General features: G+C 35.4%; 1 protein-coding gene across 4 annotated transcripts in view; it reads right to left on the bottom strand.

Annotated features, from left to right (window-relative positions):
• DARS2 (aspartyl-tRNA synthetase 2, mitochondrial) overlaps nt 1–18,197 on the bottom strand; it is a 31,140-nt gene that overhangs the window by 11,682 nt on the left and 1,261 nt on the right. For 3 of the 4 annotated variants that reach the window (XM_036869630.1, XM_036869638.1, XM_036869642.1), the window contains exons 2-12: nt 17,902–18,001; nt 16,682–16,748; nt 15,007–15,108; nt 14,515–14,610; nt 12,974–13,097; nt 12,336–12,382; nt 11,593–11,699; nt 10,723–10,792; nt 9,867–10,046; nt 8,320–8,427; nt 6,933–6,995 (exon numbers count right to left, since the gene is read on the bottom strand). In XM_036869630.1, coding sequence (XP_036725525.1) covers nt 6,933–6,995; nt 8,320–8,427; nt 9,867–10,046; nt 10,723–10,792; nt 11,593–11,699; nt 12,336–12,382; nt 12,974–13,097; nt 14,515–14,610; nt 15,007–15,108; nt 16,682–16,748; nt 17,902–18,001 — 1,064 coding nt within the window. Of the gene's footprint in view, nt 1–6,932; nt 6,996–8,319; nt 8,428–9,866; nt 10,047–10,722; nt 10,793–11,592; nt 11,700–12,335; nt 12,383–12,973; nt 13,098–14,514; nt 14,611–15,006; nt 15,109–15,383; nt 15,502–16,681; nt 16,749–17,901; nt 18,002–18,197 lie in introns of all 4 variants that reach the window. The other variant, XM_036869653.1, reaches the window with a different exon arrangement.

The raw sequence follows: 18,197 nt of genomic DNA, 5'->3' as shown, positions 1-18,197 counted from the left end.
TTAAGATGATTTGTTCTAGCTCCGTAAAAAATGCCATTGGTAATTTGATAGGGATTGCATTGAATCTGTAGATTGCTTTGGGTAGTATACTCATTTTCACAATGTTGATTCTTCCAATCCAAGAACATGGTATATCTCTCCATCTGTTGGTATCATCTTTAATTTCTTTCATCAGTGTCTTATAGTTTTCTGCATACAGGTCTTTCGTCTCCCTAGGTAGGTTTATTCCTAGGTATTTTATTCTTTTTGTTGCAATGGTAAATGGGAGTGTTTCCATAATTTCTCTTTCAGATTTTTCATCATTAGTGTATAGGAATGCAAGAGATTTCTGTGCATTAATTTTGTATCCTGCAACTTTACCATATTCATTAATCAGCTCTAGCAGTTTTCTGGTGGCAGTTTTAGGATTCTCTATGTATAGTATCATGTCATCCGCAAACAGTGACAGTTTTACTTCTTCTTTTCCAATTTGTATGCCTTTTATTTCTTTTTCTTCTCTGATTGCCGTGGCTAGGACTTCCAGAACTAAGTTGAATAATAGTGGTGAGAGTGGACATCCTTGTCTCGTTCCTGATCTTAGAGGAAATGCTTTCAGTTTTTCACCATTGAGAATGATGTTTGCTGTGGGTTTGTCATATATGGCCTTTATTATGTTGAGGTAGGTTCCCTCTATGCCCACTTTCTGGAGAGTTTTTATCAGAAATGGGTGTTGAATTTTGTCAAAAGCTTTTTCTGCATCTATTGAGATGATCATATGGTTTTTATTCTTCAATTTGTTAATATGGTGTATCACATTGATTGATTTGCGTATATTGAAGAATCCTTGCATCCCTGGGATAAATCCCACTTGATCGTGGTGTATGATCCTTTTAATGTGTTGCTGGATTCTGTTTGCTAGTATTTTGTTGAGGATTTTTGCATCTATATTCATCAGTGATATTGGTCTGTAATTTTCTTTTTTGTAGTGTCTTTGTCTGGTTTTGGTATCAGGGTGATGGTGGCCTCATAGAATGAGTTTGGGAGTGTTCCTTCCTCTGCAATTTTTGGAAGAGTTTGAGAAGGATGGGTGTTAGCTCTTCTCTAAATGTTTGATAGAATTCACCTGTGAAGCCATCTGGTCCTGGACTTTTGTTTGTTGGAAGATTTTTAATCACAGTTTCAATTTCATTACTTGTGATTGGTCTGTTCATATTTTCTGTTTCTTCCTGATTCAGTCTGGGAAGGTTATACCTTTCTAAGAATTTGTCCATTTCTTCCAGGTTGTCCATTTTATTGGCATAAAGTTGCTTGTAGTAGTCTCTTAGGATGCTTTGTATTTCTGCGGTGTCTGTTGTAACTTCTCCTTTTTCATTTCTGATTTTATTGATTTGAGTCCTCTCCCTCTTTTTCTTGATGAGTCTGGCTAATGGCTTATCAATTTTGTTTATCTTCTCAAAGAACCAACTTTTAGTTTTATTGATCTTTGCTATTGTTTTCTTTGTTTCTATTTCATTTATTTCTGCTCTGATCTTTATGATTTCTTTCCTTCTGCTAACTTTGGGTTTTGTTTGTTCTTCTTTCTCTAGTTTCTTTAGGTGTAAGGTTAGATTGTTTACTTGAGATTTTTCTTGTTTCTTTAGGTAGGCTTGTATAGCTATAAACTTCCCTCTTAGAACCGCTTTTGCTGCATCCCATAGGTTTTGGGTCGTCGTGTTTTCATTGTCATTTGTCTCTAGGTATTTTTTGATTTCCTCTTTGATTTCTTCAGTGATCTCTTGGTTATTTAGTAACGTATTGTTTAGCCTCCATGTGTTTGTCCTTTTTACGTTTTTTTCCCTGTAATTCATTTCTAATCTCATAGCGTTGTGGTCAGAAAAGATGCTTGATATGATTTCAATTTTCTTAAATTTACTGAGGCTTGATTTGTGACCCAAGATGTGATCTATCCTGGAGAATGTTCCGTGCGCACTTGAGAAGAACGTGTAATCTGCTGTTTTTGGATGGAATGTCCTATATATATCAATTAAATCTATCTGGTCTATTGTGTCATTTAAAGCTTCTGTTTCCTTATTTATTTTCATTTTGGATGATCTGTCCATTGGTGTAAGTGAGGTGTTAAAGTCCCCCACTATTATTGTGTTACTGTCGATTTCCTCTTTTATAGCTGTTAGCAGTTGCCTTATGTATTGAGGTGCTCCTATGTTGGGTGCATATATATTTATAATTGTTATATCTTCTTCTTGGATTGATCCCTGGATCATTATGTAGTGTCCTTCCTTGTCTCTTGTAACATTCTTTATTTTAAAGTCTATTTTATCTGATATGAGTATAGCTACTCCAGCTTTCTTTTGATTTCCATTTGCATGGAATATCTTTTTCCATCCCCTCACTTTCAGTCTGTATGTGTCCCTAGGTCTAAAGTGGGTCTCTTGTAGACAGCATATATATGGGTCTTGTTTTTGTATCCATTCAGCCAGTCTATGTCTTTTGGTTGGGGCATTTAATCCATTCACGTTTAAGGTAATTATCGATATGTATGTTCCTATGACCATTTTCTTAATTGTTTTGGGTTTGTTTTTGTAGGTCCTTTTCTTCTCTTGTGTTTCCCACTTAGAGAAGTTCCTTTAGCATTTGTTGTAGAGCTGGTTTGGTGGTGCTGAATTCTCTTAGCTTTTGCTTGTCTGCAAAGCTTTTGATTTCTCCATCAAATCTAAATGAGATCCTTGCCGGGTAGAGTAATCTTGGCTGTAGGTTCTTCCCTTTCATCACTTTAAGTATATCATGCCACTCCCTTCTGGCTTGCAGAGTTTCTGCTGAGAAATCAGCTGTTAACCTTATGGGAGTTCCCTTGTATGTTATTTGTCGTTTTTCCCTTGCTGCTTTCAATAATTTTTCTTTGTCTTTAATTTTTGCCACTTTGATTACTATGTGTCTCGGCGTGTTTCTCCTTGGGTTTATTCTGTATGGGACTCTCTGCGCTTCCTGGACTTGGGTGGCTATTTCGTTTCCCATGTTAGGGAAGTTTTCGACTATAATCTCTTCAAATATTTTCTCTGGTCCTTTCTCTCTCTCTTCTCCTTCTGGGACCCCTATAATGCGAATGTTGTTGCGTTTAATGTTGTCCCAGAGGTCTCTTAGGCTGTCTTCATTTCTTTTCATTCTTTTTTCTTTAGTCTGTTCTGCAGCAGTGAATTCCACCATTCTGTCTTCCAGGTCACTTATCCATTCTTCTGCCTCAGTTATTCTGCTATTGATTCCTTCTAGTGTAGTTTTCATTTCAGTTATTGTATTGGTGATCTCTGTTTGTTTGTTCTTTAATTCTTCTAGGTCTTTGTTAATCATTTCTTGCATCTTCTCAATCTTTGCCTCCATTCTTATTCCGAGGTCCTGGATCATCTTCACTATCATTATTCTGAATTCTTTTTCTGGAAGGTTGCCTATCTCCACTTCATTTAGTTGTTTTTCTGGGGTTTTTTCTTGTTCCTTCATCTGGTACATAGCCCTCTGCCTTTTCATCTTCTCTATCTTTCTGTAACTGTGGTTTTTGGTCCACAGGCTGCAGGATCGTAGTTTTTCTTGCTTCTGTTGTCTGCCCTCTGGTGGTTGAGGCTATCTAAGAGGCTTGATGGGAGGCTCTGGTGGTGGGTAGAGCTGACTGTTGCTGTCGATGCAAGGTTTAAAACGGGTAAGTAGGGGCTTCCCTGGTGGCGCAGTGGTTAAGAATCTGCCTGCTTGTGCAGGGGACACAGGTTTGAGCCCTGGTCCAGGAAGATCCCACATGCCTCAGAGCAACTAAGCCCATGCGCCACAACTACTGAGCCTGCGCTCTAGAGCCCGTGAGCCACAACTACTGAGCCCACGAGCCACAACTACTGAGCCTGTGCTCTAGAGCCCGCGAGCCACAACTACTGAACCCGCAAGCCACAACTACTGAGGCCCGCAGGCCTAGAGCCCATGCTCCACAACAAGAGAAGCCACTGCAATGAGAAGCCCACACACTGCAAGGAACAGCAGCCCCCGCTCACCACAACTAGAGAAAGCCTATACGCAGCAACAAAAACCCAACACAGCCAAAAAAAAAAAAAAAGGCATTCTGATAAAAACAGAGGTACTCTGGTATGGGACTGGAATAGAGTGAGCTAGAGTAAACACTTATTGTATTGAACTATTAATCCTTCTTTACTATTTGTTTTTTTTTTAAACCATGTACATGCAGCATATTGCTAAAAATAAACATTAAAAACAATTCAAGGCAAATCAAGTTAAAACATATTAATACATTTTAAAAATATAAAAATTCAGGAAATTAGGAAAGTAAAGAAGAAAAGAGGAGAAGAAAGAGAAGAAGAAGAAAATGTAATAATAGTCTCATCAACTAAAGGCTGCCAAAGTTAACTGTCAGGCTTATTTTGTGTTCCTGTGGTTCCTAAATACAGGTTTCAAACACTAGTAAAATAAAAACAGAGAAAATTGGGAGATATAGGGTTGACAATTTTGAATTTTATCAAAGGCATAAAACAAACCCCAAATATCTACTATTACCATCATTTCATAAAAGAAAACACATTTCTATAGCAAAAAATGAGAAGTATAGTCCTTTAAATTCATTTAACTTTATGAAAAGCTTTTTATACCCCTGGCTTTTCTTATTTTGCCTTGACCCATTTTGGAAACCATTATCCTTATCTTTTTCTTGAAAAATCCCTTTGAACTTGATGTATGAGACTTGTGATGTGTGGTAGTAGAGGTGGGTAGTCCATTTCCTTTTTTTTTCCCTCTCTTTTTTTAAAAAAATTGCAGTATAGTTGATTTACAATATTGTGTTAGTTTCAGGTGTACAGCAAAGTGATTCGGTTATTCATATATATAAATTTATTTTTTGATTCATTTCCATTATAGGTTATTACAAGATACTGACTGTAGTTCCCTGGGCTATACAGTAAATCACTGTTGCTTATCTATTTTATACATGGTACTGTGCATTTGTTAATGCCAAACTCCTAATTTATCCCTTCCCCACTTCCCCTTTGGTAACCATGTTTGTTTTCTATGTCTGTGAGTCTGTTTTTTGGTAAATAAGTTCATTTGTATTGTTTATTAGATTCCACATATAAGTAATATATTTGTCTTTCTCTGCCTTACTTCACTTAGTATGATAATCTCTAGCTCCACCCATGTTGCTGCAAATGGCATTATTTTGTTGTTCTTTTATGGCTGAGTAATATTCCATTGTGTGTGTACACACACACACACACACACCCCACATCTTTATCCATTCATCTGTTGATGGATACTTAGGTTGCTTCCATATCTTGGTTATTGTAAATAGTGCTGCTATGAACACTGGGATGCATGTATCTTTTCAAACTAGAGGTTTGCTCTTTTCTGGATATATGCCAGGAGTGGGATTGCTGGATCATATGGTAACTTTATTTTTAGTTTTCTAAGGAGCCTCCATACTGTTCTCCATAGTGGCTGCATCAATTTACATTCCCACCAACAGTGCAAGAGGGTTCCCTTTTCTCCACACCCTCTCCAGCATTTATCATTTGTAGACTTTTTGATGATGGCATTGTAGTTTTGGTTTGCAATAATTAATAATTAATGATGTTGAACATCTTTTCATGTGCCTATTGGCCATCTGTGTGTCTTCCTTGGAGAAATGTCTATTTAGGTCTTCTGCCCATTTTTTGACTGGGTTGTTTGGTTTTTTGATATTGAGTTGTATGAGCTGTTTGTAATTTTGGAAATAAAGCCCTTGTTGGTCACATCATTTGCAAATATTTTCTCCCAGTCCATAGGTTGTCTTCTTGTTTTGTTTATGGTTTCCTTTGCTGTGCAAAAGCTTCTAAGTTTGATTAGGTCCCATTGTTTATTTTTGCTTTTATTTCTTTTGCCTTGCGAGACTGATCTAACAAAGTATTACTATGATTTATGTCAGAGAACGTTTTGCATATGTTCTCTTCTAGGAGTTTTATCGTGTCATGTCTTATATTTTAAATCTTTGAGCCATTTTGAGTTTATTTTTGTGTATGGTGTGAGGGTGTGTTCTAACTTCATTGATTTACATGTGGCTGTCCAGCTTTCCCAACACCACTTGCTGAAGAGACTGTCTGAGTAGTCCATTTTCAATCCACAAATACAGTGTTTATACATGGTTATGATCAGTGAATATATAGTTCTGTATTCTCCTTTTCCTACAAATCATTATAACCTGAACATTTTTCCTACATTACAAACTTTTAGTTAAGAGACAAAATTTTTAAAAGGAACTTTAATATTTAATCCTTTAATTCTACCTTAATTTATTTAATCACTCCCATATGGTTTCATTTTATTCCTGTAAATGATACTGTGCATAAGTGTCCTCATATCTAAGATCCTTTCTTTAAAGTATAGAAAATTATTGACTCAAAGAGTCATATTTTAAAATATGACTATTTTTAAAGTTAGTGATTCCAAAATGGCTGAGGTAATTTATACTTCCAGTGACAGTGTAAGAATGCCCGTTCCCTGCTCCTCCGCCGTATTTTAGTGCTACTGTTCACCAAGCCAAGAACACAAAGTGTATCTGTCAAAGGAAAGGTATATTCATAATTCTAAAAAGGGTATGGGAAGAACAATGAATACTGGCTTTCTTTCATACCTGCCATGCTTTCATTTAAACCTTGGGCACATGGGGCTCTATTTAATTTTCCCAACTGCATTAAAGTACCACTGTTTATTTTAAAAGGCTATGGTTGAACTTTCACATTCTGATTAATGGTGAATTCAACTAAGTTGAAGTTTTGGAGTTATACCCAGGGGTAAGATTAACTTTAAAAATAAAAAGAAGAAAAGTAGAATGATCTGAAATAACAAGCCCCTCAAAACTAATGATAGCATAAGAGCTCAAGCAATTAACAGTTAAAAATATAGAATCCCTAAAAGAAAGGAAAAAACCTGCTCCTTACCTGATTAAAATGGTCAGCTGCAAATTTTCTAATGGACTCAATGTCTTTCCTTTTTAAGTATTTCTGATGAAAGAAAATCAAAGTAAACTCATCAATATGACACTTAGCTTCACAAACATGTTTATGAAATGAAATGGGAAACAAATATATTTTGTGTTTTTCCATCACAATAATAAGATTCAATAAAGATTTAATTTCTGTTGTCAAATGACAAAATTTTAAGGCTTGTTACAGGGTGTATTTTTTTCCAATTATGCAGGTCTTATTGGAAATAGCTGTGAATGTATTCCACAGAAGACTGTGTATCTATAATATGTTCAAAATGAATCTTTGCAACTGAATTGTGAAGGATCAATAAAATCAATAAGAGGATTCAGAATTTGATTATTTCAAGTCTCTTAAAATTCTTTATATCTTTTCTAAATTACCTCAATGTGTTTCTAAGTGAGACATTATGGCTATCATCATCACTAATATTCATGGAGCACTTAATTAGGTATGGGAGATATAAAAAAGGTTAAAACATGGTTCATGGCCCTGCAGTCCTTATAATCTACTTGGGAAAGAACTGGACATACTCCAATTGGGGTAAATAATAATAACAAGCAATATATGTTATACCAAGCTTACCCAAACACATTCAATATGTCTGGACTAGAATACAGACACCAAATTACTTTCACTGAACATATGAAGTGAAAAAAAAAGTAATGAGACTGAATTCTTATCCCCATTTTAAATATGCTAATAGGCTTATGTATCCAACTGAATAGCCTTTCAAAATAGTAATCTTATTCAAAATACTTTTAGAACTCTTCTTAAATTATTTTCAAAGCAGGTGTACTAACTACAGAAAATAGACATGCCCCATTACTTAAGAGTCCATGCTTACCCAACCCAACCCAACCATTCTTTCTCTCTCCTACCCTCATTTCCCTTCCTTTTGCTTTTCATAGCTCCACCTCCTTTCTCTTCCCATTATTAATGCAATAGACCCCAGAGCATCAGAAGACCAAGAACCAACACGCAAGGGCTATGCTGGAGCTGATATGGGGCTGGGAGCTGTTGGACAAACTGAGGCTGGAGACAGAATAGGAATACTATTTTATACTCATCACTGGTGGAGATAAACTCAAATGAAGGAGAACTTTACAGCATTATTTAAAAGGAAAAATAAAAGCTCTAGATCTCGAGAGTGTAAACTCATATTCATAAAGTTTTATCATTTTCTACTTATAGTTTTAGAGACACTATTAGACTCTATATGAAAAAATGCATTTTTATTTAAAGAGAATTTTTCTTTCTAAAGTTTAAATGTACCAATGTTGAACATATTTACTTCCCAAATGTACATTTTAGAGAAAATACAGAATTGTGCTCCACTTACTTCTCCTTCAGGGATACATATGGCTTTGATGGTTCCTTGGGGTTTACTAAGCGCATCCTGAAGAAATCCAACCTTTGTGTTTCTGAACATATCACTGATATCTACAATCTGGAAAATGGATAACAGGAAAAGGTAATTAAACGTGAAGTAATGTTTATCTCAAAACCTTTTTTAAAAAGTAAATTTATTTAGTTATTTTTGGCTGCATTTGGCTCTTTGTCGCTGCGCGTGGGCTTTCTCTAGTTGCGGCGAGCAGGGGCTACTCTTCATTGTGGTGCATGGGCTTCTCATTGCGGTGGCTTCTCTTGTTGTGGCTCACGGGCTCTAGAGTGCTGGCTCAGTAGTTGTGGCTCGTGGGCTCCTGAGTGCAGGCTCAGTAGCTGTGGTGCACAGGCTTAGTTGCTCCGCGGCATGTGGGATCTTCCCAGACCAGGGATCGAACCCGTCTCCCCTGCACTGGCAGGTGGATTCCCAACCACTGTGCCACCAGGGAAGTCCCTCAAAACCTTTTACAAACAATATTTTAAAGAGGAAAGTAGATCTTGTTAATGTTTATAGAGCGCATTCATAGAGTGTTTACCATGGGCTGGGCACCATGACAAGTGTTAATGTACTAATTATTCATTAGTAATAACTCATTTCATCTGCACAACAAGAGTATGAGGTAGGCCCTCTTATTATCCCCATTTAATAGATGAGAAAACCAAGGCACAGAGAAAGAAATGACTTGCCCAAGATAACACAGCTAGTAAGTGGCAGAGCCAGAATTTAACTTAAGCAGTCTGACTTAAGAACCACCATTTCATATTACAAAAGAAGAAACAAGGAGTAGTCAAGCTGGCTGCTGTAAATAGGCAGTTATGACTTTTTTGTGTGCTATGTTTTTTTCATTCTGAGAATTGAGCACTGCCTATTTGTGGACCAAGCAGAACTCAGTTTCTAAGGAATCTGCACTGAGAACTGAGATATAGAAATGTCACCAGCATTACAGTGATGAAGGGCTGTTGCTGTCTAAGAGCAAATAACAAGAGGCCTGCTAAGGAAAACTGCTCTGTGTAAGTTCTACTGTTACCCTTAGTTAAATATGTGTAGATCTTAACAATATGAATAAACATTTCCATATGTTTGAGCTCTTTATAGACCAGGGAAAAAGAATAAATAACTCTTAATCATTTGCCTTTCAAGTGCCATTTTAGCTTAAGAAAAATTCAAGAGGAAAGAACAGGTTTTTTTTTTTGTTTTTTTTTTCCTTTCAAGTTACCATTCGTATCCATGTAACTAATAACTTGCCAGTAATAAAAACATTATAGCAAGAACCTTGCTCTTGGAAATGAATCTTGGAACACAGTAGATAGAGAAAAGGTACTGTAATGCTAACATGCTATTATTCTCTCCTGCTGTAGCTGGGTAACAACAAAAGTAACACGCTAAGGTAACAACAAAAAATATGATATAACAGTGTGTGTAACTGGTTGTAAACATCAAAGTGGTTCAAAAGACTATAGGACTATTCGGGGGCAGAGTCTTGGAAAAGTGAAGAAAAGTACCTTCATCCCAAAGCGAGTGTCAGGTTTATCAGTTCCATAGCTGGCCAACGCCTCAGCAAAAGTCATAGAAGGAAAAGGAACCACCACAGGATCTTTGTCACTGGGCCATGAATACTGGAGCAAACCCTCAATTAGACTCTGGATGCCAGTCTGTTCTACAAAGGACATCTCTATGTCAATCTGAAACCAAAGCAACATATGGAAACTAACTTGAAGAGCCACAATATTAGTATATACATACATATTTATATATTTCTCATTTCAAATTACCATTGGATTCTGTTCTTAATACAAGGGGAAGCAGGTTAAATATTACTGTACATCTAGTGCTTTACATACATCAAACTGTTAGTTCCCACAACTATCTCATGGCTTAAGGCTCAGAGAGGCTAAGTGACTTGCCTGAGTATGTACGGTTACATTACATTTGATCTTAGGTCTGTCCAACTCCAAATCTTATGGTTTTTGTGCTGATTACTGATTTCTGTGCCATACTAATTAATATGATATCATACAGAAACTAAATCAGAATAGCTTTGATGACGTTGACCAGATAAATAGATTAAGTATCAACATACAGAATTGTCTGTTTTAGTGCACAAGAGATTTTTTAAAGAACTTTGTCATATCATGACCATTAAAACACTGTAGGAATCTGTCATTCCTTAGTTTATGACCATATTCTTTATAAATGGATCAAAAATTAAATAACTAATGCCTCAACTGCAGGTTAGTTTAATTAAATATCTGATAGATAAAATGTAATGAGAAGTATATATAATTTCTGTCCTGGTTTTGACATTCTTGGCTGTAGCAAGGCTGAATCAGTAAGAGATGAGTGAATATAACTTAGTACCTGAGTAAATTCGGGCTGTCTGTCTGGTCTTGATCCTTCATCTCGATAACATCGGGCAACTTGAAAATATCTACAATTGGAAAATAGTGTTAATTGAGTCAGGATTCTAGAAACACACACACACTTTCCCCCAAAAGTTCCTGGCAATGCAGGGTACGAAATAATAATGATACTAAAAGGGCATAAGAAATTTTAAAATTCTTTATGATACTCTAATCTAATCAGATACATAGTTGACCCATGAGAAGTTAACTGCTCAATATATTCTTACAAATATACAATGGTATCTTTGGATATTCATATATTAGACTGACATGCAAGGCAGTCCATGCTTCTTTATACACACTCTTTTGCTTCAGCCAAATTGAAATACTCACTGCTCCATGAATACACTTGAGCTTTCCTGTGCTATGCCATTCCAACTCTCATCTTCATCTGCTGAAACGCAGCTCTGTCCCAGAAGGCCTAGTTCCCAAAGTTTTTCGTGATATTTCCCAAAACAATATAATTTCAAACCTCTTAATACAACTAATTTGCAACACTCAACATACTTATTTTTGGTTTACATCACAGTTGATTTTAATATCCTATTTTGTCTTACTAGATTCATTAGCTCCTTGAGAGCAAAACCTATTCTTTTTTGTTTTTAACCCCCTACCCCATCTACTAGCATAGAGCTTTGTACACGATGGTCACCCAATAAATCTTTACATAATGACTACACATTTTTAGGGTATTTTACAAGTATTTTCCAAACTCTCATACATTTTCAAACCTTCTTTTAAGAGATTAGACAACTTTGTGTTTCCTTTTCCCCTTTCTTCCCCCTCTTTTCCTTTTCTGACCAGTACTATCATAAAGAAAGCTCACCTGTCTAAACCACCAACCATCAGAAGCTGCTTAAACTGCTGAGGACTCTGAGGGAGAGAATAAAACTTTCCAGGTTCCCTGGATGGTATTACAAACTCTTTTGCACCCTTTGAATGAGAGAGAGGGAGAGCAGAGATATTATTAAAAAGCAAATTCAAGATCTGGTAGAAGTCAATACTTCAGTTCATCAATGAAATCAACTAAAGAGCAAAGTTCCCACAATGACAGATCATTTCTTGCTCATCCTTTAGTCCCCAAAAGGCTTGCACATAGTAGGCTTTAAATATTTGTATACAGCAAGTATTAAATGTATGCTTGTTGAAATGAATGCCCAATTCTGTTACTAGCTAAAAAGGATTTTGTGCATCAATTCCTAGTCAAGTAATTCCTAACTGCTTTTCTAAATTTAAACTATAATTTTATAAGTCCATAGACTGTATAAATACCAGTGTTTGAAAATGTCAGTTCTTAATGAACAATGGATTTATTTTTAATGAACCAATTCATTATTGATTTGTAGCTATAAACCTCAATGGAAAGAAAATGATGTAGGATTAAAGGATTCTGACTAAAAGTACTGACCCATATAATTTTCTCAACTCTTAAAATACCTAGTTAGTCTGAACATCCTAAGGCAGTAAAATAAATAAAAGAAATAGAACTAAGGGAATATAAAAGCTAAGTGGTCCAGTTTCATAATTAACAGGACATTATTAGTAGGCTGATTTAAGGAATATACATACCCCTGGAGTCCTTTTAAATAATGTTGGTGTTTCTATATCCACAAACCCTAAAAAGAGAGAGATATCAGAATTTAAAAGATGGGAATTTACCAAATATGATGTCTACAATACAGTCCAACAAATCTGAGGCTACCCTTTAATTAGGAATTTTGACTGAAATAAGCTACGAAGCATATTGATTCTGGTTTCTACAAACCCAAGAGGGAAGCTGAAGATTTTCATAAAATTCTATTCTGTTCATAAAGTTGGTAATTTTGTAATGTAATAATTCTGTTTGATAGATTCTTGTGTACTGAACTGTTCTGGTTTTTCTTGTGTTCTGCTAGTGTAGCAAAAATAACACAAATACAGTAGGAAAAAACCCAGGACTGACTGAAGAGTCTAGTTTCATTCACATGACATTTCTGAGCTCCCAACAAATGATGTACAAGCATGATAAAGAATTAAGAAAACTTACAGATAACAACCAAAGGGCTGGTCCACCTTCAACAGTGATGGTAAATACTTAGACAACATTAACAGGCACTATCACCTTTAAAAGGCTGTATTTATGACCCACTAGGGAACTAAATTATGTTTTATGTTACTAAATTATGTTCTAGGATAAAACACATGGAAATTACTGTTTCTTCCCTTACCATGTAGATTACAGAGATATTCCCGCATTTTCATGACCATCTGGGACCTCAGTCGCAGGTTATACTGCATTTGGACACCACGCAAATCTAAGTAGCGATACCGCAAACGAAGAGCCTCTGTTTTCTAAACAAATTTAAAGATTTTTATGTTTAAATATTTTTCAAATATTAAAAAGATATTAACTTTAGATACAGATTGTGAATTTTCAAGAACTTTAGCTCTATCTTTAGCTTCCACCATTTGTGCACACACACCACCATCCTTAATTCCTATGACTTCTAGGCTTGTTACTAGCATAGATTTTACATTTTTCAGTGAACCACACTTCACTGACTGAAATTTGCCTACCTTACTAAACATTTATTCATTCTTTTTTTTCCGCCTTTTTTCTTTTTGACCACGTGGCTTGCAGGGCCTCAGTTCCCCGACCAGGGATTGAACCCGGGCCATGGCCATGAAAGCCTGGAATCCTAACCACTAGGCCACCAGGCCACCAGGGAACCCCCTACCCATTCATTTTTAAGCCTGGAGTTTAATCCTGAAAAAAAAAATGTAAAGATTTCAAAGATCATTAGAAAATATATACCAGGGCCAAAAACAGCCACGACTTTATGACCTGGATGGGACGACAAGTTTAAGAAATGCAAGCGAGCAGCAGACGAATCTCTACAGCTGTACTAGTAGGAACACAGTGATAAGGTCTGCTTATTTTCAAGGCTGGAATTCTCTGCATCCCTCCTGTGCTGACAACCTTTTCTAAAAAGTCCTTTCCCCTGGAATAGTTTATTTCTTTGATACTAGAAATAGAAATAGAAGAACTACCTGTCATTTCTCTTTCTAAAAGCTTAGAGCTGGTGGAAAACTGCATATTTCCTTTTTTTCCCCACAACAAGGTCAACTCTGTAATTATACTGCTTTTTCTAATTAAAATGTTAAGTACTGGGAACTCAATTGTAAGACTAAGTGGCCATGCAATTTAAAAAATCCTTTATAGATTAGTTTATAAATTAGGTATATATAAGTCTACAACTGTAGACAATTGTGACAAAGCTGAAAATTAGCTGGGCTTACATATCCAGTGCTGTCTAGCTTCCTCAAAGAACATCCTAAATTACAGTAATCATATTTATATGCCTTATAAACATTTTATCACTGTTAGAGGCTTAAACTTAATATATGCAGGACCTCCTACGCCACGTGGCCATTTCTAAGGTAAACGTAAATTTCCTCTCAAAATGTAAAACCATAGCAACAAAAAAAATGGAACAAAATAACATCTAAGTCTTAAAGACAACCTTGTTTCCAGCTGTCTGAAAAAACATTCTAGGTGTTCAGGAGCTGCAACAGCTTAATGAACTGTTGATATTTAAGAACAGTTCACAAGGAAATTGTAAAACTAACAGAATAATTCATGATATAGCTATAATAACATGCTTAATTTTGTAGAAGTTAAACTTTTTCTTTAAAAAACTCTGAAGACACTTTACTGGTTATCAACATTTTCTAGATACTCTATTTTATTAGTAACAGAGGATGGCACCTTCACAAAGTCCTTAATTTCAAAGGGCAGCTTCTTGCAGGAATTCAGAAGTTTAGCTGTTTTAACTTTGATTTCAATCTCACCTGTTGGCATTTTCTTAAAGAGAGAGAGAGAGAAAAGACCTATTTTAAAAATCACTCATCAGGACATGTACACAATGAATATTTATAAAACACAAGCATTTATTTACATATGTAAAACACGGGGTGCTTATAGTGTATAGTCTAAAACATAAATGTCTGTGTACGACTTTGACATTCTTATGTATATCTGTGGCTGATGAGCTCATTACCAAATGTCTTAACATGCATATTTACATAAGTGTTTATGTTTGCAGTGAAGATTTTAAAATCTGTAGGTTCATTTGTAGAACCTGCAGAGCTTTAGTGCTGGATATCTAATAGATACTCAGTCGCTGTTGCCTGAATGTGTTGACAGACAATGCACATGTACACAGGTAAAATTTAAATAGACAGTTTCTAAATTACTAACTGGATTCTCTTGTCCTGGAGGTCGGGAAATTACTGTCCCGGACACTTGCACCACAGATTCCATGGGCGCTTCACATAAAATCTTCTTCACAGAAGCAGCCGACTACAGAATAAGAGGGGAAAATAGTTCCAACAAATAAATGAACTTAAAGGACTCTGCAGCAACTGTAGCTTATGGCTTAGAAAAATGTTAATACTCATAACTTAATTGCAATAAATACTGGGGCTTCTCTTAATGACTTTATTAAAGAATTTGGTAAACTGCATCCCCATTTTGACTCCGTATAATACAGCAAGTAAAACTATTAAGAATTAAAAATTTTTTTCCTTAAAGGAGAATAAGGAGAAGAATGTTTAATGCAAACAATTCCCACATACTTTAAAGGCAACTGTCTCCAGGGTTAGCCTTAGGGGCAGTTAAATCCAAGAGCAATAATGGAGTCCAAAGTGAAGGAGTTCTCCTGGGTTAGCTATGCTCATCTCTGCATCCTGATCCCTGAAAGATAACCCATGGCTCTTTACTTACTTCAAACATTAAAAGCTGAGTAAATCTTATTTTTCTCAGGTGTACAAACATTTGTAAATATTACCAAAATAGAAACCAATGATGTTCAGCAAGCATGATGAGAGTTCTTTATTTTATCTAAATTTAATGGTAATTATTTTTTGAGCAGGTAGTACCTTCACATGGCTCAAATTCAAAGGGTATAAACAGATCTACAGTGAAAAGTCTCTCTCCAGCTCCTTAGTTCCCCTCCCCAAAGATACCCAATGTTATGTGTCCTTCCAGGGACAGTTCATAACATACACACACATACACAAGCCCTTTTTAGTACAGATAATATCACTCTACATGCTCTTCTGTATCCCGTTTTTATATCTAACAATATACCTTGGATTTTTTCCCATATTAGTACATAATAAGCTTCTTCAGTCTTTTCCATAGCTGTAAGGATGTACATTATTTTTTACACCAGTCTCTTACTGGGTAACATCTAGATTGTTCTTTCGATTAAAAATATTTCAGCAGTGAATAACCTTGTATTTGTGTCATTTTGCATCTATGTAAGTCTACGTGTAAGATAACTTTAAGATCATTGACTACAAGTGGAATGAATGGTTCAAAGGATATATGCATTTATAATTTTGATATTGCCAAATTGCCATCCATAGAGCTAGTGCCAAGTTATACTCCCTCCAGGAATGTATGAGCACTTGTTTTCCCAAACACAGTGTGTTGTCAATCCAGTGCATAAAAAATAACAATTCTGTGTAGCTTTAATTCATATTTCTCTGCCTATGAGTGAAGTTGGGCATATTTTCATATGTCTACAGACATATAGAAAAATAGCCATTTATATATTTTTTCTATAAATTTTATGTTCATATTCTGCACTCATCATTCTAGTGGGTCACTGGTATTTTTTTAAAAAAATTTTAATTGATTTGTAGTAGCCTTTTAGATATTAGAGAAATTAGCCCTTTGTCTGTGACATGAATTGCACATATGTTTTCGCAGTTTGTCATTTGTCTTAATGTGGCTTATGGTAGTTTTAATTTTCATTAACAATAAACTTCTTAATTTGAAATCTCAAACATACTTATCCAACATGCTTCATTTATTCTAACCACAGCATCAAAGAGGCTTGGAGATAACAGGAGGAACCTTCTATTACCTCATCCTGAGGAATGATAACTTGAACAAGCCCATGGAAATCTCTTAGGACCAGGAAGGTGTTTTGCCTGATTAATGAAGAAAGTGAACATATTAGGATAAAATCTTTGAGACCAAAATTTAAGCAGGCAAAACAAATTAAACAAATAAAAAACCCATGCAATTTCACATGTTGCTTTTTTATAATAAATAATATGCATTCATAGTTATATTTGTGTAATTATCTTGTAGCTTATTAATGAAAAAACTTTTTCGTTTACAATTTCAACTTTTAGTAGCTGTATGTACAGCTTACTAATGCTATCCAGATGGCTTATTAATGAAAAGGCAGATTTTAAAACTTAAAAAATTTTATTGGCTTAAGTCTTTATAAGAAATTTGAGTTAAAATTGGAAACTTTCCATATATTAAAATCCAAAGGTAATATTTTAGCATATTAGAGACATCTGATTGGTCATTTTTTAAAATACGGCAATATAAAATCTTTTATTTTCCTAAAAATAAGATGTAATCTAAAATTTTCTAAAAGAGGTCCAGTACTAACTTAATACCTCTATAAGCCATCAAAAGGTCCCCCAAACCCCAATATTTTAGCATTCAACCGACATTTCACATACAGTTCTTAGTACCAAGAAGAGGTACAGAAAGCCTCCTCAGATTTTCCTTCAGGAGATAAAAGTCACCAAATGTATGGGTCAAGTATCCACCCATTTGGGACATATTCTTTAGGAAAATCACTCAGTCTATGTATTTTGGATCTCTTCATTGTGAACTAATGTTCCATTCAGGTATGTTCTGGAATATAGAGATGAACAACAACAATAATATGTCCTCTAACATTAAGGAATCATTGTTCATGTTTTTAGGCTTTTTCTCTACCTAAATTTAGCAAAAACTATGCTTTTCTATGCTATGGAAGCTTACCAGCTTACTCAATTACTGGTCCTAGGAACTCTTCAATCTTAGTAAACCTAGGGACATTTCTGTCCCTTGGTGGATCACACTTATTATACCCTTCAACAGATGTTACTGGTACTTACTGAGAGTGACACTATTTGAGTCTTTCAAAACAAAAACAAAACTGAAAATTCAATGACTTCTGAGACTCCTACAGAAGTTGCAAAGCTTTTATTCTTCTGACTGGTTAGAAATTAATAGCAGTTTGAAATTGCCTTAGGAAAACCACCATCATGCATACTTAAACCACCTGCCTCTATCTACCTTCGGTACTGAATCCATCCACACAAGGTGACTTCTTGGCCTAAGTAAGAAGAACGCAACTCTCCACACGTGTTGGTCCGGGCAACAAAGCTACTGAGTTCTTAAAGAAACGAAAAAAAGTAAGATTAAAAATATATCATTTGCACATTGTTTGAGAATAGACTCTCAAATCATACCATCTTTGGTATTTCATGTCAATGGATGAAATTTATAAAGTTGAAGAATGTAATCAATCACTATTAAATTCACCTGCAAATGTGTCAAAAGCCATGTGAATAACTGTCTTAATGTAAATT

The sequence above is a fragment of the Balaenoptera musculus genome, chromosome 1, assembly GCF_009873245.2.
Source record: "Balaenoptera musculus isolate JJ_BM4_2016_0621 chromosome 1, mBalMus1.pri.v3, whole genome shotgun sequence".
In the NCBI taxonomy this organism is placed as follows: domain Eukaryota; kingdom Metazoa; phylum Chordata; class Mammalia; order Artiodactyla; family Balaenopteridae; genus Balaenoptera; species Balaenoptera musculus.
Note: the sequence above shows the minus strand (reverse complement) of the source record. Positions and strands in the feature narration are given on the sequence as shown.